General features: G+C 42.8%; 1 protein-coding gene and 1 pseudogene across 1 annotated transcript; both read left to right on the forward strand.

Annotated features, from left to right (window-relative positions):
- The first annotated feature begins 426 nt into the window (after nucleotides 1-426).
- Nucleotides 427-1,432, forward strand: LOC125915542 (vomeronasal type-1 receptor 2). The gene has a single exon (XM_049621478.1). The coding sequence runs from the start codon at nucleotides 488-490 to the stop codon at nucleotides 1,430-1,432; it is 945 nt and encodes a 314-aa protein (XP_049477435.1). The 5' UTR covers nucleotides 427-487.
- Nucleotides 1,433-16,791: 15,359 nt separating this feature from the next.
- On the forward strand, nucleotides 16,792-26,030 carry LOC125916110 (vomeronasal type-1 receptor 4-like; annotated as a pseudogene).
- The last annotated feature ends 234 nt before the right edge of the window (nucleotides 26,031-26,264 follow it).

Below are 26,264 nucleotides of genomic sequence, written 5' to 3' on the forward strand. Positions count from 1 at the left end.
CAAAAAGAAATAAAAAACATTTTTTAAAAATAAAAAAAAGAGTAAATGAGAACTATATAAAGCAATATGTTAAACTTGGAAATCTTTTTTTTTTTTTAGTGTTTTTTAATGTTTATTTATTTTGAAAGGAAGAGAGACAGAGCACAAGAAGGAGAGGGGCAGAGATTGGGAGACACAGAATCCAAAGCAGGCTCCAGATTCTGAGCTGTTAGCACAGAGCCTGACTCAGGGCTTGAACTCACGAACCACGAGAACATGACCTGAGCCGAAGTCGGACGCTTATCTGACTGAGCTACCCATGCGCCCCTGAACTTGGAAATCTTTGAATCAAAGAAAACGTGTGTATTTGAAAGAAATTCTCAGAGAAAAGTAGTAGCACGTGGAGAATTTTAAATTTATTTTCCACGAACCATTAGCCCACAACTCTTGTTTTCATGTAGAGTCTTCTCTTTGTGAATGCGAATTCTGAACCCTGGAAAATGACAGAATGGCCTCAACAGATGTGAAATTTGCTATGATCTTCTTATTCCAGATAGTTTTTGGAATCCTGGGAAACTTCTGGCTCTTCCACCATTTTACATCCCATTACCTCAGGGGATACGGGGCAAAGTCCACAGGCTTGATTCTCATGCACTTGACTTTAATCAACTCCTTGGTGATTCTCTCTCGAGGAATCCCAGAGACCATGGCAGCTTTTGAGCTGAAATCTTTTCTCAGTGACTTTGGATGCAAAGTTGTTTTCTTTGTTCACAGAGTGGCCCGGGGTATGTCCATCGACACCACCTGCCTCTTGAGTGTCTTCCAAGCCATCACCATCAGTCCCTGGGGCTCCAGGTGGGCAATGCTTAAAGGGAAAGCTTCCCAATACATTGGCCCCTCAAATATCCTCTGCTGGACTCTGAACATAATACTCCATATTATGGTTCCTGTGTATGTGACTGACAAATGGAACAGCAGAAACACTTCAAGAACTATGGACTTTGGATACTGTACTTCTAAACTGCAAGACAAACACACAGACTTACTATATATGTTGTTGATATCTGTCCATGATGTTTTGTGCTTGGGGCTCATAACTTGGACCAGTGTGTTCATGGTTTCCATCCTGCACAGGCACAGGCATCAGGTCCAATACATTCATAGAACCAAAGTGCCCCCTACGTCCTCCCCTGAGATCAGAGCCACTCAAAGTATCCTTGTCCTGGTGAGCACCTTTGTATTTTTTTACACCTTCTCCTCCATTATTTACATTTATTTTTCTGTTTTTTATAAGACCTGCTGGTGGCTGATGACCACCTCCGCCCTAATCAATTCAGGTTTCCCAACTGCCTGCCCCTTTATTCTCCTGAGTCACAACCACTGCGTATCCAGATTCTTCTCTGTGTGCATGGGAAGAAATACACACTTCCCTCGTCTCATCAGAGAAATATAAATTGTCTGGTTTGCACTGTGTTCAGCCACATCTTTTTTTTTTTTAACGTTCATTTGTTTTTGAGAGAGACAGACAGCATGAGAGAGAAAGTGAGACACAGAATGTGAAGCAGGCTCTAGGCTCTGAGCTGTCAGCACAGAGCCCAACATGGGGCTTGAACCCATGAACCGTGAGATCATGACCTGATCTGAAGTCAGATGCTCAACTGACTGAGCCACCCAGGCACCCCAGTGTTCAGCCACTTGTTATACTCATCCTTCAAGAAATCTTCAGTAAAATAGTCTTATTTTATTAAAAAATTTTTTTAAGTTTATTTATTTTGAGAGAGAAAGAGACAGAGCAAGTGGGGGAGAGACAGAGAAAGAGAGAGGGGAGAGAGAGAATCCCAAGCAGGTTCTGCACTGTCAGTGCAGAGTCCGATGTAGGGCTCAAACTCACGAAACTGTGAGATCATGACCCAAGCCCAAACCAAGAGTCGGATGTTTAACCAAGTGAGCCACCAAGTCGCCCCAGTCAGTCTTATTTTATAGAGTTTTGAATAAGACAGAGATTCTGCTACAATAAGGAGTAAATAACAGCCATTGTAAATGAAATCCTATGTAATAATTATGTAAGTACTCATGTAATTACATTTTATTAATGCTGGTCGTGGAGAAATTCAGAGTCCAATAAATAAAACGGTCCTGAAATAACGTAGAGTTACTGGAAATGTCTTTGGGTGTATAATTTTTCAAAATGCTTATTTATTTATTTTGAGAGAGATAGAGCATGAATGGCGGAGGGACAAAGAGAGAGAGAGGGAGAGCGAGAATTCCAAGCAGGCTTTGTGCTGTCAGCACAGACCCCCAACTCAGGATCAATCTAATGAACCGTGAGGTCATGACCTGAGCCAAAGTCAAGAGTCGGGCGCTTAACCGACAGAGCCAGCCAGGCACCCTGGATGTATAATTTTTAATGTGACATATCAAATTTCCTTGGGATTTACTGGCCATGTGATCGTAAGACTAGTTGTGCCTGTAAGAGGAATACCTGTGGGGTGTTCCTTCGAGGAATTCAGGGCAGAGGGTTCCGCATCCCTGTAACGTAATGCAAGTGTCCTGAGGTGAAGCTGGAGGTAAAATTAGGTTTTCATTGTTAAGGACAATGACAACCAGGTTGTGAATATTGTGTCTCACATTCTTAGAGAACAGTAGTAGTTTGAAATTAGAAAACATGCGTGTTGGGGCGCCTGGGTGGCTCAGTCAGTTAAGCATCCAACTTCAGCTCAGGTCATGATCTCACGATTCATGGGTTCGAGCCCCGCGTTGGGCTCTGTGCTGACAGCTCAGAGCCTGGAGCCTGCTTCACATTCTGTGTCTCCCTCTCTCTCTGCCCCTCCCCTCCCCTGCTCGCACTTTGTCTCTTGCTCTCTTTCAAAAGTAAATAAAAATTAAAAAAAAGAAAAAAGAAAACGTGTGTGGAGAAAGATGAGCATGTTAAAAATATTTTCAGTGGAACCTTGGAATTCTGAGGAGACAAAGGCCAAGGCAGGATGATATGTTAGCTGAGATGTAAAAAGAGTGGAGGTAGAAGGCTAACATTAAGTAGACATTTTATGTCTGTGATGAGAATGAATTAATATTCAGGGTCTTTGGAAGGTCAGTTGTTCTGGGATCGGTCTTGGTGCCAACAGGCTGGTTGATGAGAAGTCGATTCCAAGGAGGGTGCCTGCATTTCCAAGTTGGGGAGACAAGCTTATAGAGGAACTCTTCATTAAGCTTGGATTAGCAGAGGAGTAGCCATCTGGAGACCAAAGACGTGAATCTATTGAATCCATTTTGCTTAATGAGCTTTCCTGCTTTTGAAATCACCCAACAGAGCAAATGGACACATTCAAAAGAAAACAGTAGATATCAACTCAGACATAATTTAATGTACTTTTTGTTTTTGAGAGAGAGAGAGTGTGTGTGTGTGAGAGTGGGGGAACAGCAGAGAGAGAGGGAGACACAGAATCTGAAGCAGGCTCCAGGCTCTGAGCTGTCAGCACAGAGCCTGACGTGGCCTCGAACTCATGAACTGCAAAATCATGACTCAAGCCAAAGTCAGACGCTCAATCGAACCAGTCACCCGGGCACCCCAACATAATTTAATGTAAATATCTGTAATTAACTTATAAATGGTTGCAATTTTAATGTATTTTTTTTACTTTGGAATCTGTCTAAATTTGCAGGAAAGTAGCAAAGAACATATAATTCCCATCTTTCCCTCCCCCTGTCTCTCCTGTTGTTAACATCTTACATTTCCATGGTTTCCATGGTACATTTTGGAAAACTAAGAAACCAGCCCTGGCACCGCACTGTAAATTGAATTGTAGACTTTATTCTTATTTCATCAGTTTTACCACGAATGTCTTTTTTTTTTAAATTCCGGGATCCAGTCCAGAATACCACATTACATTCAGCCGACATGTGTCTCCAACTTCCTCTGCTCTCTGTCTGATTCTCAGTCTCCTAGAATTTGATGAACTTGACAGGTATGTGGAGGACTGTTCAGGTACTGTCTAGAATACCTCTAAAATGTGTTTTGTCTGATGTTTTTCTTTGATTAGACAATGCTTACTTAGAAAAAACATCTCATCACATCATATCACTGGAAATGAATTATTCATTAATCATTAATCTTTACTTATCACCTGCTATGTCGATCTCGACCACTTGGTTATCAAGTGTTGGTAGTGTTTTCCAGTTTTTCCACTATAAAATTTCTATTTGTCCATTCCCATTGTGTATTGATTGGAAGGGAGTTGATAGGTTTAGCCCAAACACAATGGTGTGGGAGCGGGTGAACTGATCTCCACCTCTTGGAAAGAGCAGGTGAACTAATCTCTACCTCTTGGAAAGAGGAATATCCGTGTATACTATTTAGCATTCTTCTGCAAGAAATATTTGTCTCTTCTCCCTCATTTATTTGTTCCATTTTTATTTGTATCATTGAGATATAAGGTACATTGAGAAAACTAGTTAATGTTCCCTTTTGCCCTATTAAATTTGCTTTGTGGGATAAAAATTCCTGGAGGGCATCAGGAATTCCCCAGTTTATGAGGTCAAACAAGCAGTATTTTGTATGCCCATGTCACATGTTTGTATTGGCCTCAACATGCACACCGAGTTCTGCTAAAGGGCAAAAAAATAACCTAACAAAGTGCTCATTCTTCCCTTCATGAGTCCAAAGTTACTATTAGTGCCAGGATCATTGCATCAGGACTGAGAACAGGCAAGGGATCCAGAGGGTCCTTATAGAACTAGTTCATAGTGTTTGTTTCTATTCTCTGGTCTTAGCAGATATTTATAGCTTCAACTTTCATCTGAGAATTTTGGGATTTTGTGATACATAAGCGTCTTCAAAAACATTTTTATGGCACATCATAAAGATCATTACAAAAGTCTATGACCTCATTTCAGATGGGACCTAAAAATTTACTTGTTGATATTTATTTTTTAAATTTTTATTTCTTTGAGAGAGAGATCAGGAGAGGAGCAGAGAGAGAAGGAGAGAGAGAATCCCAAGCAGGCTCTGTGCTGTCAGTTCAGAGCCTAGTGAGGGGCTTGAACTCATGAACTGGGATATCATGACCTGAGCCAAAATCAAGAGTTGGACGCTTAACCAACTGAGCCACCCAGGTACCCCTACATTCATTCATTCATTCATTCATTCATACATTTCAATTTTATTTTTTATTTTTCTAAAATTTACATCCAAATTAGCATATAGTGAAACAATGATTTCAGGAGTAGATTCCTTAATTCCCCTTACCCATTTAGCCCATCCCCCCTCCCACCACTCCTCCCATAACCCTCAGTTTGTTCTTCATATTTATGAGTCTCTTCTGTTTTGTCCCCCTCCCTGTTTTTATATTATTTTTGTTTTCCTTCCCTTTTGTTCATCTGTTTTGTCTCCTGAAGTCCTCATATGAGTGAAGTCATATGATTTTTGTCTTTCTTTGACTGACTAATTTCACTTAGCATAATACCCTCCAGTTCCATCTACATAGTTGCAAATGGCAAGATTTCAATCTTTTTGATTGCCGAGTAATACTCCATCGTTTATTATACCACACCTTCTTTATCCATTCATCCATCGATGGACATTTGGGCTCTTTCCATACTTTGGCTATTGTTGATAGTGCTGCTATAAACATTGGGGTGCATGTGCCCCTTCGAAACAGCACACCTGTATCCCTTGGATAAATACCTAGTAATGCAATTGCTGGGTCGTAGGGTAGTTCTATTTTTAGTTTTTTGAGGAACCTCCATACTGTTTTCCAGAGTGGTGGCACCCGCTTGCATTCCCAACTACACTTATTTTTTTTAACTAATGTCCCTTAGACTTTATTTAGGGTAGAATCATCAGAAGGGAGAGACTATTTAATAAAGTGTATTTCATTTCACTCTGACTCATACTTGATTTCATTTCCTTGGGGGGCTCACACGTCCAATATTGTCATGGAGGTAGAATCACAAACTTGGGCATGTTGACCATATGATGTCATACCCTTCCTGGGAATATTGAGCGAAAGAGGCCTCATGCAGCAGACACTGCTAGAACCCTGCAAGCCCAGAATTTTCCAGGATGGAGGTGGACCATGCTGGAGACAGAGCTGTCATTGGTTGCTCTTGGGTCCTGTTCATGTCGCCCACCTCTTAGAAGCCCTGTGAGTGATCAGGTACCGAGATTAGCCATCACTCCAGAGATTATTTCCTCATGCCTCTCTGAAATCATATCTCCCCCAGGCTCACACCTGGATTCTCCAATCTAATTTCTGTCAGATTTTTAACATTTTTCATAATATATAATTGGAACCATACATTATATAACCTTTTGAAACTGGTTTCTTTCACTCAGCGTAATGCCTTTGATATTAAACCATGCTGTGCTGTAGATTAATAGTTCATTCCTTTTTATTCCTGAGTGACATTTCATTGTATGGATATGCCACAGTTTTTTAAAAGATTTTTATTTAAAAAATTTTTTTGACTTTTTTTTTAACGTTTATTTATTTTTGAGACAGAGAGAGACAGAGCATGAACGGGGGAGGGGCAGAGAGAGAGGGAGACACAGAATCGGAAGCAGGCTCCAGGCTCTGAGCCATCAGCCCAGAGCCCGACGCGGGGCTCGAACTCACGGACCGCGAGATCGTGACCTGAGCTGAAGTCGGACGCCCAACCGACTGAGCCACCCAGGCGCCCCTAAAAAATTTTTTTTAATGTTTATTCATATTTGAGAGACAGAGAGTGACTGGGGGAGGGGCAGAGAGAGAGAGGGAGACACAGAATCCGAAGCAGGCTCCAGGCTCTGAGTTGTCAGCACAGAGCCCGACGTGGGGCTCGAACTCACGAACTGCAAGATCATGACCTGAGCTGAAGTCAGATGCCTAACTGACTGGGCCACTCAAGCATCCTGATATGCCCCAGTTTGTTAATCCAACAATTAGTTATTAAACATTTGGGTTGTTTCAACTTTGCTAATTACACTATAATGCATAAATACTCCATAGATGTATTTTTTGGTGATGTAATTTTAAAATCTTTTATGTGTAAATATTTGAGGTATTCTGAAAAATGTAGATTTTACAATCATTAACTCTTCAGCTTAAATTTTTAGGTTCCAGGGGTGCCTGGGTGGCTCAGTCGGTTGAACAGCTGACTCTTGATGTCAGCTCAGGTCATGACCTCATGGGTCGTGAGATCCAGCTCCATGTACTGTTAACAGGGAGTCTGCTTGGATTCTCTCCCTCTCTCGCTCTCTTGCTCTCCCTCACCCTCTCTCCGCACCTCTCCCTGCTCATGCTCTCTCTTTCTCTCTCTAAATTAAATAAATAAACATTTTTTCAAAATGTAGATTTCAGGGGCGCCTGGGTGGCTCAGTCGGTTAGGCATCTGACTTCAGCTCAGGTCATGATCTCACAGTTTGTGAGTTCGAGCCCCGTGTCGGGCTCTGTGCTGACAGCTCAGAGCCTGGAGCCTGCTTCAGATTCTGTGTCTCCTTCTCTCTCTGTCCCTCCCCTGATCATCCTCTGTCTGTCTCTCTCTCTCAAAAATAAATAACCATTAAAAAAATTTTTTTTAAATGTAGATTTCAGTCATTCCAGAGGTGAGAATCATTGACCAAAGTCTATCTTTCACTCACATGCTCCCTTCCTTAATAACATACAGAGAAAACTCTGTCCTGGATCTGAAATAGCTGGATTTTACTGTAGGACAGTTTACAAGCTCCTTTTACCTGTGAATATAGGTGGCAAATATTACCTCTTTAATCAAAATGAAGTCAGCAATGAATTAAAACAATTTCTTGTACACATATTTCATAGTGATGCATCAATGCTTTGTTTCCTTTCCATATTATTCAAAGTAGGAATTTAAAACATTTACAAAATTAGGGGCGCCTGGGTGGCTCAGTTGGCTGGGCGTCAGACTTTGGCTCAGGTCATGATCTCATGGTCCGTGGATTCGAGCCCCGCCTTGGGCTCTGTGCTGACAGCTCAGAGCCTGGAGCCTGCTTCGGATTCTGTGTCTCCCTCTCTCTCTGCCCCTCCCCTGCTCGTGCTCTGTCTCTCTCTCTCTCAAAAATAAATATTTAAAAATTAAAAAAAAATTAACTCTGTAATGAGAAAACAACATAACACTTGCAGGTGATTATCACACAAGAGTATTGAAATCTGTTTGAGTCCCTCACTTCAGTCCTCATGAGCATATACCTACAGGTGGAATTTCTGGATCATATGGTAATCATGTGTTTAATGTTTTTCTTTTTCCCCAAGATTTTATTTTTTTAAGCAATCTCTTCACCCAGTGTGGGGCTCGAACTCACAACTCTGAGATCAACAGTCACAGGCTCTTCTGACTGAGCCAGCCAGGCGCCCCCATGTGTTTAACTGTTTGAGGAAAAGCATAGCAACTGCACCATTTTGCCTTTGTTCTGGGAATACCCAAGAGTTACAACTTCTTCCTATCCTCACCAATGCTTTGTATTTCTTGTTTTTGTTTGTTTTTTTGTCTCTATGTAATCATCATCCTAATGGGTGTGAAGTGGTGTACCATTGAGGTTTTGATATTCATTTCTGTAATGATTAGTGATGTTGAATATTTTTTAATGTGTTGTTTAATGATGTTGAACATCATTTGTGTCTCTTTTTCAGAGAAATGTGTGTTCAAGTCCTACGACTCTTTTTTAATTGGGCTTGTTGTTGAATTGTAAGAGTTCTTTATGTATTCTGGCTATTAACTCTTCATCAGATACCTGATCTGCAAATATTTTCTTCCATTCTTTGGGTTGCCTTTGTACTCGTTTAATAATGTACTAGGATGCACAAAAGCTTTTACTTTTGATAAAGTGTATTTTATCTGTTTCTTTTTTTTTTCTTTTGCTGCCTGTGCTTTTGGTGTCAAATCCAAGAGATAATCGCCATGTCCAAGGTCATGTAACTTTTTCATTATGTTTCCTTGTAAGAGCTTTATTGTTTTAGCTTTTATGTTTAGGTATTTGATCCTTCTTGGATTAGTTTTTTGTGTTTAGTGTGAAGTAAGGATCCAGGTTCATTCTTCTGCCTGTGGATATCAAGTTTTCCTGGCACCACTTGCTAAAAAGTCTGTCCTGGCACCCTTGTCAAAAATATTCTGACATATATACAAGGGCTATTTCTGGGTTCTCTGTTTTATTCCATTAGCATATGGCCTGCGTATTATGTATGGCCCACAACACACTTTTTTGATTACTCTAACTTTGCAGTAAGTTTTGAAATCAGAAAGTGTAAATCCTCCAGCTTTGCTCTTTTTTTAGGATTGTTTTGGTTATTTGGGGACTCTTGACGTTCCTTATTAGTTTTAGGATGGGTTTTTCTATTTCTGAAAATATTTATTCAATTATTTTGCTTATCTTAAAGTTTTTTTTTTGTTGTTTGCTTGTTTTGAGTTATAAGAGTTCTTTATATATTTTGGACATCAGAACCTTATCAGTTATATAACTCACCAATGTTTTCTCCCAGATAGGTTGTCTTTTCATTTCCTTGATAGTATCCCTCAATGCATATATATATATATTTTCTTTTTGTGAGAGAGAATGCATGCACGTGTGTGCATACACATGAATAGGGGAGGAACAGAGGGAGAGAGAATTGCAAACAGGCTCCACACCCAGCACGGGGCTCACTCTCATGAACCATGAGATCATGGCATGAGCCGAAATCAAGAGTCAGATGCTTAACTGACTGAGCCATCCAGGCACCCCTGCATAAATTAATTTAATTTTGGTAAAGCCCAATTTACTTTTTCCTTCTTTCTTTTGTATACCACACCTGTCACATATTCAAAAACCATGTCTCCACATATACGTGTCTAGCCTATTTTTCCTTCTAGCCTATTTTTCATTTCAGAGCCAAATCCATCAGGACGATTTTTCATTTTTAATGCGTGGCTGTATATGGTCGGTCCCTCAACCTTTTTGTGTCCATATTCTTCAGTTCCCTCACCTTAGTGACACTCTTGCTATTAAAACTGTCTGCAGTGCCTTGATGGCTCAGTTGGGTAAGAGTCTGACTTCGGCTCAGGTCATGATCTCACAGTGTGGGTTGGAGCCCCGCGTCGGGCTCTGTGCTGACAGCTCAGAGCCTGGAGCCTGCTTCACATTCTGTGTCTCCCTCTCTCTCTGCCCCTCCCCTGCTTGCACTCTCTCTCTGAAAAATAAACATTAAAAAAAATAAAAAAAATAAAACCGTCCATTGATCTCTTATATTGTCATTTATATTGTCATTGTACCCAGTCACACATACATGCACACACATCCAGTATTGCATGAAACTTTATTATTATTATTATTTTTAAAAGATTTTATTTTGGGGGATGCCTGGGTGGCTCCGTCAGTTAAGCAACCGACTCCTGATTTTGGCTCAGGTCATGATCTTTCGGTTCATGGGATTGAGCCCTGTGTTAGGCTCTGTGCTGACAGCATGGAGCCTGCTTGGGATTCTCTGTCTCACTCTCTCTCTGCCCCTCCCCAGTTGCTCTCTATCTTGTTCTCTCTCAAAATAAATAAATAAACATTAAAAAACAGATTTTAAGTAATCTCTACGCCCAACGTGGGGCTCAAACTCACGACCCTGAGATCAAGAGTCACATCCTCTACCGACTGAGCCAGCCAGGTACCCCCCCATCCCTGTTTTTATTAAGATTCATCTTTTGTATTTTATCATCTTATTTTATGGCTACAAATCCCAGTATATTCCTGAGTACAAGTGGTGATACTGGAGATTAATTCTTGAGATTCGTTTGTGACTTATGGGACTGCTCTAATGTCTGAGCATCAACATGAAATTTACTAGTGCTTGTTGACTGGGTCATGCTGAACCTAAGAGGCTGGATACATCTGCATTATAAAATATGAACAACTGTTAACAATTATCAAGTAGTTTGCTGAGACTATTCAAACATCTATTTGTAATATGGTGCATCAGTCACAAATGCTCTGCAAAATGCATAGTCACAAGTCCTCTATTCTTCAAAAAAAAATCCATGCAGTTGTGTTATCCATTTTAAACACAAATTCATCAGTTGTTGGTTCTTTTAAAAGTTTTAATATCAAAAGAAAAAAAAAGAAAAACTCACAAAAACCAAAAAATGATCCAAACAAAAAAAAACCCCAAAAACCAAAAAAAACCCAAAAACTTTAATATCAAGGTATATTAATTAAATAAGATATATTCAGTGCCTCTTTTCCTCTGTTTTGAAAAATAGTGTTTAGTGAAGGAAACTGAACTATCCCTTGAAAATATAGAAAACACTAATATGAAAATATAGAAAACATGGGAGCACCTGCCTGGCTCAGTTGGTTGAGCATATGACTCTTGATTTCAGGTTGTGAGTTCAAGCCCCATGTTGGTTGTAGAGCTTACTTAAAAAATGAAATAAAATCAGAGCATCTGGGTGGCTTAGTCAGTTAAGCATCCAACTTCGGCTCAGGTCTGGTGACGTGATCTCACGGATCGTGAGTTTGAGTCCCATATTGGGCTGTTTGAGTCCCTGCATTGGGCTCTCTGCTATCATCTTAGAGCCTGTTTTGGATCCTCTGTCCCCCTGTCTCTCTGCCCCTCCCGTGCTTGTGCGTGTGTGCACATACTCTCTCAAAAATAAATGAACTTTGAAAAAAAGTCTAAAAAAGTAAAATCTTTTAAAAATTTTATATTATTCTTAAAAACATTTTTTTTAATGTTTATTTATTTTTGAGAGAAAGAGGGAGACATAGTGTGAGTGGGGAAGGGGCAGAGAGAGGGAGGAAGACACAGAATCCAAAGCAGTTTCCAGTCTTTGAACTGTCAGCACAGAACCTGACACGGGGCTCAAACCCACAAATGTGTGATCATGACCTGAGTCGAAGTCAGATGCTCAGCTGACTGAGCCACCTAGGTGCCCCTAAAATAATCTTCAAAAAAAAACAAGGGCGGGGCGCCTGGGTGGCGCAGTCGGTTAAGCGTCCGACTTCAGCCAGGTCACGATCTCGCGGTCCGTGAGTTCGAGCCCCGCGTCAGGCTCTGGGCTGATGGCTCGGAGCCTGGAGCCTGTTTCCGATTCTGTGTCTCCCTCTCTCTCTGCCCCTCCCCCGTTCATGCTCTGTCTCTCTCTGTCCCAAAAAAAAAAAAAAAAAAAAACGTTGAGAAAAAAACAAGGGCACCTGGCTGGCTCGGTTGGAAGAGTGTGCAACTCTTAATCTCATGGTCGTGAGTTTAAGCCCCGTGTTGGGTGTGGAGATTACTTAAAAATTTAAAATATCTGTTTTTTTTATTTAATTATTCTAGTGACAGAGAGAGTGTGCAAGTCAGGGAGAGGGGCAGAGGGAGAGAGAGAGAGAGAGAGACGGAATCCCAAGCGGGTTTCATGCTCAGCACGGAGCCTGAGGTGGGGCCCCATTCCACAATCATGAGACCATGATGTGAGTCAAAATCAACAGTCACACTGAGCCATGCAGATGCCCCCCACCAAAATCTTAAGAAAAAAAGAAACATTCTGAATATATCAAAATTCAGTCCATTTTTTTCCAAGATGTATTTCCCAGGTCTCCTCTAAATTCCCTGAAAAGTTCCTTAACATAGACCCAGAACTTCCCCATTGAAATAAAGAGAAAGGAACCACGCATGCATATTTTGTAATGGTCTGTTGGGTGCCTGCCATGCCTATTGAATTCTGAGCTCTGTAAATGCAGACTCAGTCTCAAAACTGTCCTGTGGCCGCGCAAGGCTGTGCGTGAACCACTCCAGGATCCAGCGAAGAGATATGGACGGGAACTGCAGGGAGAGACCACAGTTGATCAACTCTCCCTCCCAAATGATAAAAATGCTAGCAAACATTTCAGCAGATTTGGCAGTTTTCTGAAACTCCATTCTCCGCATGAGCGGAGAATCTTCTGGCCAAGAGAGACCGCAGGAGTTCAGCAGGACAGCGATATCTCCAGTGTCATATCGTGGAGGTATGTCCATCACACTTCCACCCCCAGGTCAGTGATGCCACCGCCATGAACACCCATTAGCCTCACAGCCGGAGGGTAGCACTGGCTCCTCCATAACCCTGCAGAGACCCCCATCAGCACAGCAGAGTCAATATTTTACCCAAACTAGCATTCCCATGGTATGCACACATTTGATATGATTCAAAGCTCGGATGAATGAATCGACATAGGTACACACAAAAAAATTTGTGCAACAAGTTCATGACATCATTCGTAACTGTTGAAAAGTAGAAACAACCCAATATCTGTGAACAGATTCATGGGGAAATAAAATGTAGTGTATTCATAGACTCATCTTCAGAAATTTAAAAAGAATGAGGCACCATTACACGCTACAACAGAGACGAATCTTTTAGACATAATGCTAAGTAAATAAGCCAGTTCCCAAGGAGCACAGATTGTATACTATCATGTATATGGAATGTCAAAAATAGAAGCAGAGAATGTACTAGTATTTGGGTTAGGGAGATGTAGCAGGGAGCAGGGGTTGTAGGGAAGATTCCCTTGTAGGGAAGATTGTGGGGGCACCTGGGTGGCTCAGTCAGGTGAGCGCCCGACTTCAACTCAGGTCACGATCTCACAGTTTGTGGGTTCAAGCCTTGTGATGGTCTTTGCACTGACAGCATGGATGGAGTCTGCTTTGGATCCTGTGTCCCTCTCTCTCTGCCCCTCCCCTGCTCATGCTCTGTCTCAAAAATAAATAAACATTAAAAAAAAATAAATCTAGATTGTGATGATTGCACTCTTTTGTCACACACACACATATCAATGGAACTGCACACTTCCCAAAGGAAGATTTTACACATGAATTATATCTCATCGAAACCATTATAAAAAGAATCAAATGGCTAAGTGACGGGACTTTGCATTTGCAAAGACTAATCTAACATTTAGAGCTGATCACCAGATTGGGGCACTGGCTCTTCTGTGTGCAGCAGGCAGAGCAGAGCCTGGATACCCGGCTGTCCTCGTTCAAGAGAACAAAGGTGCTAACTGTCGGGAAGCAGAGATCAATGAGGGCAGCGCCGTTTCATCAGCCACCAGTGAGGATGGACTACAGGCATCACATAAACTGAAAAGAGAAAAGAGAGGATGAAAACAGATACGAGGAGTCTACAGATGGCTCTGGCCTCGGCAGAGGATCTGGGGAAGACGCTGGTTCTGTGAACGTGGTGGACCGGCTGCTCATGTCTGTACAAGATGAGAACCACGGATCCACGAGCCGCGAGATCACGACCTGAGCCGAAGTCGGACGCTTAACCACCTGAGCCACCCAGGCGCCCCTCCATGTCACTTTAATAACGTGCTCCAGGTGATTCTAAGGTGAGGCTGGGGTTGATCACGAGGGCTCCCAGGTGCACTTATGAGAGTTGAGTGCGGGCTTTGGTTTAAGGGGAGGTAACGAGGGTCCGCTCTAGGTGAATTTGGAAGGAGCAGGTTGGAGCAGCTACCATCCCCATGCTGTTGCCAGAGTTGTGGGAGGGGAGGCCATGTGAACACAGGAAAGGAGAGAGTCACGTGCTGATCTCCATGTGGGAGCTTATTAACCCTGGTTCTTACCTGCAACAAAGGTCGGGAGAAGGTCACCTTTTGTTTTTTTGTCCTTGTTGTTGCTGTTGTTTACATAAATTTTACCTCCAACATGAGCTCGAACTCATGACCCCTGAGATGCAGACTCGTATGCCCCTCCCACTGAGCCAGCCAGGCACTTTTTTGCAGTTCAGGGTCCCTCTGCCTGCGACGTAGTGGCAGCAGGTGAAGGGGCTGGGCTGGCACATTTAAGGCATAGTCTCAAGATGCACACATCGCTCCTTCATATAATCTCACTTAAAGAAGAAACCCAGAGAAGGAAGAGAAGGCAACAGGCAAGTTCTCAGGTAAATGTTGAGTCCCGGGTCAGGTGGTGTCCTCGTCTTCTTCTGAAATACCATGGATTTTTTTTTTTTTACATTTATTTTTGAGAGAGAGAGAGAAAGAGAGAGAATGGGGGAGGGGCAGAGAGAGAGAGAGAGAGAGAGAGAGAGAGAGAGGGAAAGAATCCCAAGCAGGATCTGAACCCTTAGCACAGAGCCCGATGCAGGACTCAATGTCATGAACCACGAGATCATGATGTGAGCTGAATCAAGAGTTAGCCACTTAACCGACTGAGCCGCCCAGGTGCCCCTGAAGTATGTGGCTTTAGAACATGGAAACGTTTATTTCTCTGCCTCTGATGGTCCTGTCTGACAGGCTTATTTTCATCTTCTATTTTTCCTGTTTTTCTCATGAGGGTCAGGGTTTGGTCTTTAGACCCTTCTCCCTGTGTCCCAGAGCTTTCTCTCAACCCTCTGCAGCCTGGCTGCTGTTATGCCTTGAGCAATTCCCACCGTGAAGGAATGGCCTTTAGCCGTTGGAAATGTTCCCTTGGTGACAGAGCGACCTGTTGATACCCAGGATTAGGGATGAGCTCGGGTCCTGGGATATCCATGTGGAAGAACATTTAATGTATAGGTTTCATCCAGAGGTTCCATCGGCTCTGTATGGACCAAGATGAGGAAATGCACAAATAAACAGGATGGCATTCGTGGTCTAAAATCATTCAGAATTTTCTGAAAAAGAGAACCTTGTTGTCTAGATTGCTAAGGAAACAGTTTAAATACACTGGAGATTATGGGACTTGGAAGCTATAGATGGCTCGAAATTTGCATAAAACTGATGCTTTCTCCTGATTAGATTCTGATGATAATTTGGTTTTTTTAAATTTACATTTTAAGTTTTTTTTTTTATTTATTTTTGAGAGAGAGAAAGAGTGTGAGCGGGGGAAGGGCAGAGAGAGAATCCCAAGCAGGCTCCATGCTTAGCATGTAACCCGACATGGGGCTCCATCCCGAGACCCTGGGATCACGACGTGAGCCGAAATCAAGAGTCGGATTTTCAACCGACTGAGCCACCCAAGCGCCCCTAAATGTTGTTGATTAAAAACAGTAAATTATAGGGGCACCTGGGTGGCTCAGTCAGTTGAGCCTCTTGACTTTGGCTCAGGTCATGATCTCTTGGCTCGTGGGCTCAAGCTCTGCATCAGGCTCTGTGCTGACAGCGCAGAGCCTGGAGCCTGCTTCGCATTCTGTGTCTCCCTTTCTCTGCCCTCCCCCACTCACACTCTGCCTGTCTCACTCTCTCTCAAAAATAAAATAAGCATTAAAATTTTTTTTTAAAAGTCAACAACTTTTAGTATAATTCACATATTTCATAGAAACAAGAATGTAGCAAACAGCTCAGAGTAATATGCAAAAAATGTTTTAAAGCTCCTGCTTTGCACACGTTACTCTCTCTACATCCGGAGCAGGCTCTCTCCTCCACATCAGGTTCACTTGTCTGATGCCTCCTCGCACACCTGGCTCTTCCTGCAGGGGGCGCATTCATACCTTGCATTCGCAGGGGCTGGTGCAGGAGCCACCCGTGGAGCATGAGAACTTGGGGTCCGTTTGGAACCAAGGTGACGATAGAGGTCCAAAGCCGGTGACAAAGGCAGACACTGATACGGGCTGGAGGCATGGTGTATAATTGACTGTTTTTTTTCCCCCTCCAACAATACCACAGCAGTGACATGACCAGGGTGCGTCAGGGACCTGACATCAGCTTGTTCCATTACAACCAACTTTACCTTCTTGGTTCAGTTCTCTGGCAGAGCCCTCCACTCTGAAGCCAATACAATTTTAAGGTTAGTAAAGTTTTTTCTTTGTCGTTAATATGGATCTGGAGTGATTTACTGAGAGTTCTGCATAAAGCGTCATATTTCATCTGGAAAGACCCCTCTCTTCTTTGTCTTTGCTTACAGTTTGCTTTGGGAAATGAAGGCTCTCACCTTTACTTACTTGGAGATACTCATTTTTGCGGGTGAAGGTTCTAAATTGTTCAGGCATCGGTCCTGCAAATTTCCATTCATTCCACAATCATGTCACAGACATACTCATTGCTTTGTAACACTCATATCAATGTATGTTTAAGTGTCTCAAAATTCTAAAATACAACTCCTAAATGATCAGCAAAAGAAATTTTGTTTCTTTTTAAAAGAATTTTTTGACATTTATTCATTTTTGAGAGAGAGAGAGCGAGAGAAACAGAGTGAGAGCTGAGGAGGGACAGAGAGGGAAGGTGACAACGAATCTGAAAACAGGCTCGAGGCTCTGAACTGTCAGCACAGAGCCCGATGCAGGGCTTGAACTCACAAGCCGAGTGCTTATGACCTGAGCTGAAGTTGGACACTTAAGCAACTTAGCCACCCAGGTGCCCCAACAGAACAAATTTTCAGTTTAACACACAACTCATAAACAATAGCTTTTATTTTAGTCTGTGTGCATGTCTCTGTGGTGTGTTCAAAAGACACAAAAAGCATCATCCACAAATAGATGTATACTTTTATACCAGTGAAAATATATTTATTTTTCATTTAAAAAAATGTTTTTTTTTAAGTTTATTTTTGAGAGAGAGAGAGATCAAGCAGGTGAGGGGGAGAGAGAGAGAGAGAGAGAAAGAGAGAGAGAGAAAGAGAGAGAAAGAGAGAGAGAGAGAGAGAGAGAGAGAGAGAAAGAAACAGAGTACGAAGCAGGCTCCAGGCTCCAAGCTGTCAGCACAGAGCCTGATGGGGGCTCGAACTCACGAAACGTGAGATCATGACCTGAGCTGAAGTTGAATGTTCAACTGACTGAGCCACCCAGGCGCCCCAAAAATGTTTATTTTTGAGAGAGAAAGAGCGTGTGCATGCACACAAGTGGGGGAGTAGCAGAGAGAGAGAGAGACAGAGAGAGAGAGAGGGAGGGAGGGAGACACAGAATCTGAAGCAGACTCTGGGCTCTGAGCTGCCAGTGCAGAGCCCAACACAAGGCTCAAACCCACGAACCATTGAGATCATGATATGAGCCAAAGCTGGACGCTTAACTGACTGAGCCACCCAAGTGCCCCCTGAAAAAAAAATATTTTTATATTTTTAAAATGTTTATTCATTTAAAAAAAATTTTTTTTAACGTTTATTTATTTTTGAGACAGAGAGAAACAGAGCATGAACAGGGGAGGGGCAGAGAGAGAGGGAGACACAGAATCTGAAACAGGCTCCAGGCTCCGAGCAGTCAGCACAGAGCCCGACGCGGGGCTCGAACTCACGGACCGCGAGATCATGACCTGAGCCGAAGTTGGACGCTTTACCGACCGAGCCACCCAGGCACCCCTAAAATGTTTATTCATTTTTTGAGAGAGAGACACACAGAGAGCAAGTGGGGGAGGGGCAGAGAGAAAGAGGGAGAGAGGCAGACACAGAATCGGACGCAGGCTCCAGGCTCTGAGCTGTCAGCACAGAACCTGATACGGGGCTTGAACCCATGAACTGTGAAATCATGAGCTGAGCTGGAGTCTCGCACTAAACCCTCTGAGCCACCCAGGCGCCCCTAACTCTTGAAAAATCTCTTAAGAAAAGACCAAAAAAATGAAGTTAGAAATATCTTAGAACCCACAGAGTAAATGGAGAATGTTGGGATTCAGTTGACACTCTGGATGTGGTTCCCGCCCTCACTTCCTACACAGGATCCAATGGCTTTGAAGGCAAGCATCAGTCACTGAGGACTGGCAGGAAGGCCACCAGGGATCTGGCAGTCAGAGTGATCTTATCACAGACTGTGGTCGGAATCCTGGGGAACTTGTCTCTTCTTCACCCTTACCTCCTCCTTTCTTTCACTGGGGGCGAAGTGTGCAGATTTGATTCCCAGGCACCTGACTGTAGCCAACGCTTTGGTCATTCTCTCTAAAGGAGTCCCCCACACGATGGCAGATTTTGGGGGGAGGCAGTGCGCCAATGATTAAAAAAAATTTTTTTTTAACGTTTATTTATTTTTGAGACAGAGCATGAATGGGGGAGGGTCAGAAAGAGAGGGAGACACAGAGTCTGAAACAGGCTCCAGGCTCTGAGCGGTCAGCACAGAGCCCGACGCGGGGCTCGAACTCACGGACCGTGAGATCATGACCTGAGCCGAAGTCAGACGCTTAACCGACCAAGCCACCCAGACGCCCCTCATTTTATTTTTTTTAACATTTATTCATTTTTGAGGGACAGAGAGAGACAGAGTGTGAGTGGGGGAGGGGCAGAAAGAGAGGGAGTCACAGAATCCGAAGCAGGCTCCAGGCTCTGAGCTGTCAGCACAGAGCCCGACACGGGGCTCGAACTCACGGACCATGAGATCATGACCTGAGCCGAAGTCGGACGCTTAACTGACTGAGCCACCCAGGTGCCCCGTGTGCTGACGATTTTATTTTATTTTTTTTCAACGTTTTTTATTTATTTTTGAGACAGAGAGAGACAGAGCATGAACGGAGGAGGGGCAGAGAGAGAGGGAGACACAGAATCGGAAACAGGCTCCAGGCTCCGAGCCATCAGCCCAGAGCCTGACGCGGGGCTCGAACTCACGGACCGTGAGATCCTGACCTGGCTGAAGTCGGACGCTTAACCGACTGCGCCACCCAGGCGCCCCTGCTGACGATTTTAGATGTGTCCTTCTCTTCTATGTTCAGAGAGTGGCCAGGGGTGTGTCCATTGAGATCACCTGCCTGTTGAGTATCTTCCAGGCCATCACCATCAGTCCCCAGAACTCCAGGTGGGCAGCGCTTTAAGGGAAAGTTGCAAAGTACATCGGCCCCTCCACCGCCCTCTGCTGGATGCCGGACGTGCTGATAAACGCCATTTTCCCGCTTTATGAGACTGGCCAGTGGATCAGCACAAACATCACGTGGAAAAGGAGTTATGGATACTGTTGTGGGGTCTTTCACGATAATATCAGAGTCTCTCTGTTTGTGGTGTGGCTATCGCTCACTGATGTTTTCTCTCTGGGGCTCATGCTCTGGGCCAGGGGCTACATGGTCTCCATCCTGCACAGGCACAAGCAGAGTGTGATACATTCATGCAACCAGTGTCTCCCCCAGATTCTCCGCTGGTTCCAGAGCCACCCAGAGCATCCTCGTTCTGGTGAACACCTTTATGTTTTGTCATAGACTCTCCTCCATTTGTCAAGTTTGTGTGGCTTGTTTAAATAACCCAGCCAGGGCGCCTGGGTGGCTCAGTTGGTTAAGAGTCCGACTTCAGCTCAGGTCGTGATCTCGCGGTTGAGTTCAAGCCCTCCGTCGGACTCTGTGCTGACAGCTCAGAGCCTGGAACCTGTTTTGGATTCTGTGTCTCCCTCTCTCTCTGACCCTTCCCCGTTCATGCTCTGTCTCTCTCTGTCTCAAAAATAAATAAATGTTAAAAAAAAAATTTTAAATAAATAACCCAGCCAGTTGCTGGTGGCCATGTCAGCTCTCTTTGCTGTATGTTTCCCTACTCTCAGCCCCTTTATGCTGATGAACTGTGACCCCAGTGTGTCCAGGCCCAGCTTTGCCTGGATAAGAATAAAAAAATTCCCTCATCTTATCGGAAACATGTATTTTTCTTGTTGTTGTTGTTTTTCCCTCTGCCTTTGTGCCATCAGTGCAGAGCCAGATGGGGCTCAGTCCCACAAACTGTGCGATCATGACCTGAGCTGATATCAAGAGTCAGCTGCCCAGAGGCGCCTGGGCAGCTCAGTTGGTTAAGCTTCCAACTTCAGCTCAGGTCATGATCTCATGGTTCATGGGTTTGAGCCCCGGGTCAGGCTCTGTGCTGATAGCTCAGAACTTGGAACCTGGAGCCTGCTTCAGATTCTGTGTCTCTCTCTCAAAAATAAACATTAAAAAAAAAAAGTCACATGCCTAACCAATGGAGTCATCCAGGCATCCCTACTTTATCTATTTATTCATTCATTTTAGCTTTATTTATTTATTTTTAGTAATCTCTGCCCCCAACATGGGGCTCGAACTCACTGAGCCAGCCAGGTGCCCCAACATTTTACCTTAGATTGGTAGTATTTCATAAAAAAAATTTTTTTTAATGTGTGTTTATTTTTTTTTCAATATATGAAATTTATTGTCAAATTGGTTTCCATACAACACCCAGTGCTCATCCCAAAAGGTGCCCTCCTCAATGCCCATCACCCACCCTCCCCTCCCTCCCACCCCCCCATCAACCCTCAGTTTGTTCTCAGTTTTTAAGAGTCTCTTATGCTTTGGCTCTCTCCCACTCTAACCTCTTTTTTTTTTTTTTCTTCCCCCGCCATGGGTTTCTGTTAAGTTTCTCAGGATCCACATAAGAGTGAAACCATATGGTATCTGTCTTTCTCTGTATGGCTTATTTCACTTAGCATCACACTCTCCAGTTCCATCCACGTTGCTACAAAAGGCCATATTTCATTATTTCTCATTGCCACATAGTACTCCATTGTGTATATAAACCACAATTTCTTTACCCATTCATCAATTGATGGACATAATGTGTGTTTATTTTTGAGAGAGGGAGACAGAACGTGAGTGGGGGAGGGGCAGAGAGAGAGGGAGACACAGAATCCAAAGCAGGCTCCAGGCTCTGAGCTGTCAGCACAGAGCCAGATGTGGGGCTCGAACTCCCAAACCGTGAGATGATGACCTGAGCCGAAGTCAGATGCTTAACGGACTGAGCCACCCAGGCACCCCTAAAACCTTTTCTTTATGTATAAAGATTCATTCTATAAGTCAACACAGTTAAGAATGAAACTTTAGAGGGGTGTCTGGTTGGCTCAGCGTCTGTGACGCTTAATCTTGGGGTTATGAATTGGGGGTAGAGATTTCTTAAAAAAATAAAATCTTAAAGAATAAGGCTTTAGAGATTCTAATAAAATTTATATGCAGCACAGATAGCAATGTCATATGAAAGGAATCTGCCCCATTACCAAGTTTGGGTTTAATGAATGCAAAATTGGCTCAATGTTAGGATGTTTGCAGAAAGACTCATTTGCTTTTATACCAGGATGAGAGTGCTGTGTCTATATTATAGTAATTGAACACTAATATCACCGAATTAAACAATTTATGCCATGCCATCAACTATGGGTCATGAAAGCTTAATAAATAATAAAATGTACAGAAATAAAATCGTACCTATTTTCTGATCACATACTTTTCAAACCTCAGTTAAGTGAAAATATTAGAAATGAGATTTGTGAAACTTGTGCATGGTATTAAAGTCAAAGACGAATGTGCATTGAGTTTGGGATATCACAATATTTTTCAACCAGAGAAAATATCACAGGACACATTTGAGCCTCACCACCACTGTCTGAAACACAAATCCTAAATTACCTTTCTTTAAATGTTTTCCAGGGCGCCTAGGTGGCTCAGTCGGTTAAGCGTCCGACTTCGGCTCAGGGCATGATCTCGCGGTCCATGAGTTCGAGTCCCGCGTCGGGCTCTGTGCTGACAGCTCAGAGCCTGGAACCTGTTTCAGATTCTGTGTCTCCCTCTCTCTGACCCTCCCCTATTCATGCTCTGTCTCTCCCTGTCTCAAAAATAAATAAAAACAAAAAAAATATATATTAAAAAAAATTAAAAAAATAAATGCTGTTTTCCTAACTCAAGAGGGAAAACTGTCCTCACCATTATCATTGGAAATGGATGTTTTCAGTGGGGCAGGATTAATTCCTTTGAGTTGTGTCACAACCCAAGTTAGAGAAATATATTTCTGTTCCAGCAATGGCTGTTCAGACGTACTTTTTCTGCCAAGGATTGGGTGATTCCTATGGACCCATCTTACTTTTTGTTAAAAGCATGGCACCTTGTGCATTATAGATGCACCTCTAATAAACCTAAAATTTTCGTCTTGGATTTCTATAAGGTATATGGAACAGAAGATGGTTTAAGAACTATAATCCTTAAACACCTTAAAAATAAAATTCCATAATCACTTGGCTTAAACACGAGCAAACACTGTGAGTAAGGATTGTATTAGGTTATGTTAAGAATCATCAAGGATTGGGGCACCTGGCTGGCGCAGTCGGTAAAACATGTGACTCTTGATCTCAGGGTTATGAGTTCAAGCTCCACATTGGGTGCAGAGCCTACTTAAAAAAAAGAAAAGAAAAAGAATCATCAGGGGTTGGTGTAGGTCTAGTACTCCCAGTTTTCTTTACCAGCTCAGCCCATGCCTTAGGAATTTCCCTCATCCCCATATAGCTTTGGTACCGGAGCAGGCTCCACCCCAGAAGTATTCCTTTTCTGACATCACTTACACAGGCTCCTGAAACACCTCCTTTCATTAGGGACTCTGCTCTTCAGCCTGAAAGAGAAAACCCTTACTTGAAAACTTTCTGCCGCCAGGCTGGTGGACTGAGTGTGAAGGTTGCAACAGCCTTTGCTTGTGTGTTTGTGTGGAGGGGGGGGCAGAGGGTTAGGGGGGCAGCCATACTGTAAGCTATGGGTTTGTGGTCCTGTGTCCTCACCTCCCCTTAGACCCACAATTACCATTTCACATGTACTGGCAGTGACAGTGCAGACTTGGAGACCTGGGAACGTTTCTGAAAAAAAGTTTTTCCTAGTTGCCAGTTACCAAAAACAATTACAACCTTCTGGTTCATATCTCTGAAGAGTCCTTTGGAGTGTATGTGAACAGTACTTTCTTTTTAATTTAATTTAATTTAATTTTTTATTGTTTTAATTTACATCCAAGTTAGTTAGCATATTGTGCAACAGTGATTTCAGGAGTAGATTCCTTAATGCCCCTTACCCATTTAGCCCATCCCCCCTCCCACAACCCCTTCAGTAACCCTCTGTTTGTTCTCCATACTTAAGAGTCTCTTATGTTTTGTCTCCCTCCCTGTTTTTATATTATTTTTGCCTCCCTTCCCTTGCGTTCATCTGTTCTGCGTCCTAAAGTCCTCATATGACTGAAGTCATATGATATTTGTCTTTCTCTAACTGACTAATTTTGCTTAGCATAATACTGTCTAGTTCCACCCACATAGTTGCAAATGCAAGATTTCATTCTTTGTGATTGCCGAGTAACACTCCATTGCATATACATACCACATCTTCTTTATCCATTCATCCATCGATGGACATTTGGGCTCTTTCCATACTTTGGCTATTGTGGATTGTGCTGCTATAAACGTAGGGGTGCATGTGCCCCTTCAACACAGCATTACTGTATCCCTTGGATAAATACCTAGTAGTGCAATTGCTGAGTCATAGGGCAGTGCTATTTTTAATTTTTTGAGGAACCTCCATACTGTTTTCCAGAGTGGCTGCACCAGCTTCCATTCCCACCAACAGTGCAAAAGAGATCCTTTTTCTTGGTATCCTTGCCAATATCTCTTGTGTGCTGAGTTGTTAATGTTAGCCATTCTGACAGGTATGAGGTGGTATCTCAATGTGGTTTTGACTTGTATTTCCCTGATGATGAGTGATGTTGAGCATTTTTTCATGTGTCGGTTGGCCATCTGGATGTCTTCTTTGGAGAAGTGTCTATTCATGTCTTTTGCCCATTTCTTCACTGGATTATTTGTTTTTTGAGTTTGATAAGTTCTTTATAGATTTTGGGTACTAACCCTTTATCTGACATGTCATTTGCAAATATCCTCTCCCGTTCATTTGGTTGCCTTTGTGAACAGTACTTTCTTTTCTGGGATCCCTGGAGGCAGACAGGGAAGAAGCAGGAAATGCTGTGGTCTGACAGATGAGGAACTGGAGGTGAAGCACCTGTGTCTTACTGGATCTTCTGCTTCCCAGAGAAGATTTTCTGCCTAAAAACAGGTTTCTTATTAATTTTCAGACCACTGGGGTGCACCGCCTTGAAGTTATAAGCAGAAATATGGAACCTGAGGGGCACCCGGGTGGCTCAGTCAGTTAAACATCTGACTTTGGCTCAGGTCATGATTTCACCTTTCATGAGTCTGAGCCCTGAGTCAGGCTCTGTGCTGACAGTGTGGAGCCTATAGCCTGCTTCGGATTCTGTGTCTCCTTCTGTCTCAGTCCCTCCCCCGCTCACGATATGTCTCTCTCTCTCTCTCTCTCTCTCTCTCTCTCAAAAATAAATAAACATAAAAAAAAAGAAATATGGAATCTGACAAAATACCTGATAAGGATATTCAGTGGAATACAAGTAAAAGAAAGAACATGAAACCGCTAATGTGCATTAGGAATTATTGCACATGTTTGACCTACTCAATGCCGATTAAGTTGAAACTTAGATGACATGGAATTTTGTAGTAAAGAGTAATTGAGGAATACTGACTCCAGTAATGATAGGAAGCCTAAGTAGAAGACGTATACACAGAAGAAAGAGATATCTTTGTAAATAAACAGATAAAAGCACCTTCATCGCATGGTTTGATGGGTGGATTCTACCATTTTTAAAAGAAGAGATAATTAAATTATCCTTTTTTAGTTCAAGAGCTTTGAAGAATTGCCAGAGTCTTCTACACTTATGTTTACTCATTTTCTGTAACAAGTATTCATTACTTTAGTGATTAGTGAAGAAGTATAAAATATGCATATCAACCAATCATTGGTGTTTCCAACTAACCATTCTAAAGATATATATCTAAAGTCTTGGAATGTATCCCCTGTGGAATGGGGGGGGGGGACTGCTGTGCTCCCAAGCCCTGGAATGTACCACAGTGAGAAGGCAGCACAGACCTTAGTGTGAAAAGGGAAAAGAGAATAGTACCTGGATGTTACTTAAGCTTATTGAGGTAGTCATTTACCTATGCACATAGAAATCATTACATTGTACACCTTAAGCTTATACAATATCATAGGTCAATTATGTCTCAATAAAACTGGGGAAAAACTAAAAATGTAAATACAACCTCCCCCTTTTCCCTGTCTCCTCCCATATTAGCTTCTCCTGACCTGTTACATTCACATGCCCAGGGGATAGCATAACCTTGCTTGGCCCCTGACTCAAGTAAGTGTTAAACTCATTAGCCTCTACTTACATAGAAAAAATAATTATGAAGCACCCAAACTCAAACTCAGCTGATAGGGTTTGGACAGTGTCCACGGTGAGGGAAGGAAGAGAAGTGAACAATGGAAGTTTGTGAGTTGTGGCTGATTCTCCATCAGTCAGTAGCTGGAATCCACCTGTTGTATGTTTGGGCTTCCAGGTCCCATTAGTGCCAGAGTGAATCATGCCAATCTGGATGAAGTGCAGGTAGAAAAGTATTAGGGAGGCACGATAGGTCTTATCATGAGTGTCTCTACCCTTCTATGTCCAAACTTTCCACTGTGTGGATAGTACTGTGTTTGTTCGTCAACAAGTCAGAAGGGTGGTCTCCATAGCCCTGCCTGGGTTGTTACCGCCGCTCTATCAGTAAGGGTGGTTGAAATTCATAGTCCTTTCTCCAGTTAAGGTTTCCTGGAAATGTGTGGTTATATTTACAATGCTCAGTTCTTCCACTGG

Source organism: Panthera uncia, assembly GCF_023721935.1.
Source record: "Panthera uncia isolate 11264 chromosome E2 unlocalized genomic scaffold, Puncia_PCG_1.0 HiC_scaffold_19, whole genome shotgun sequence".
NCBI classification, from domain to species: Eukaryota; Metazoa; Chordata; class Mammalia; order Carnivora; family Felidae; genus Panthera; species Panthera uncia.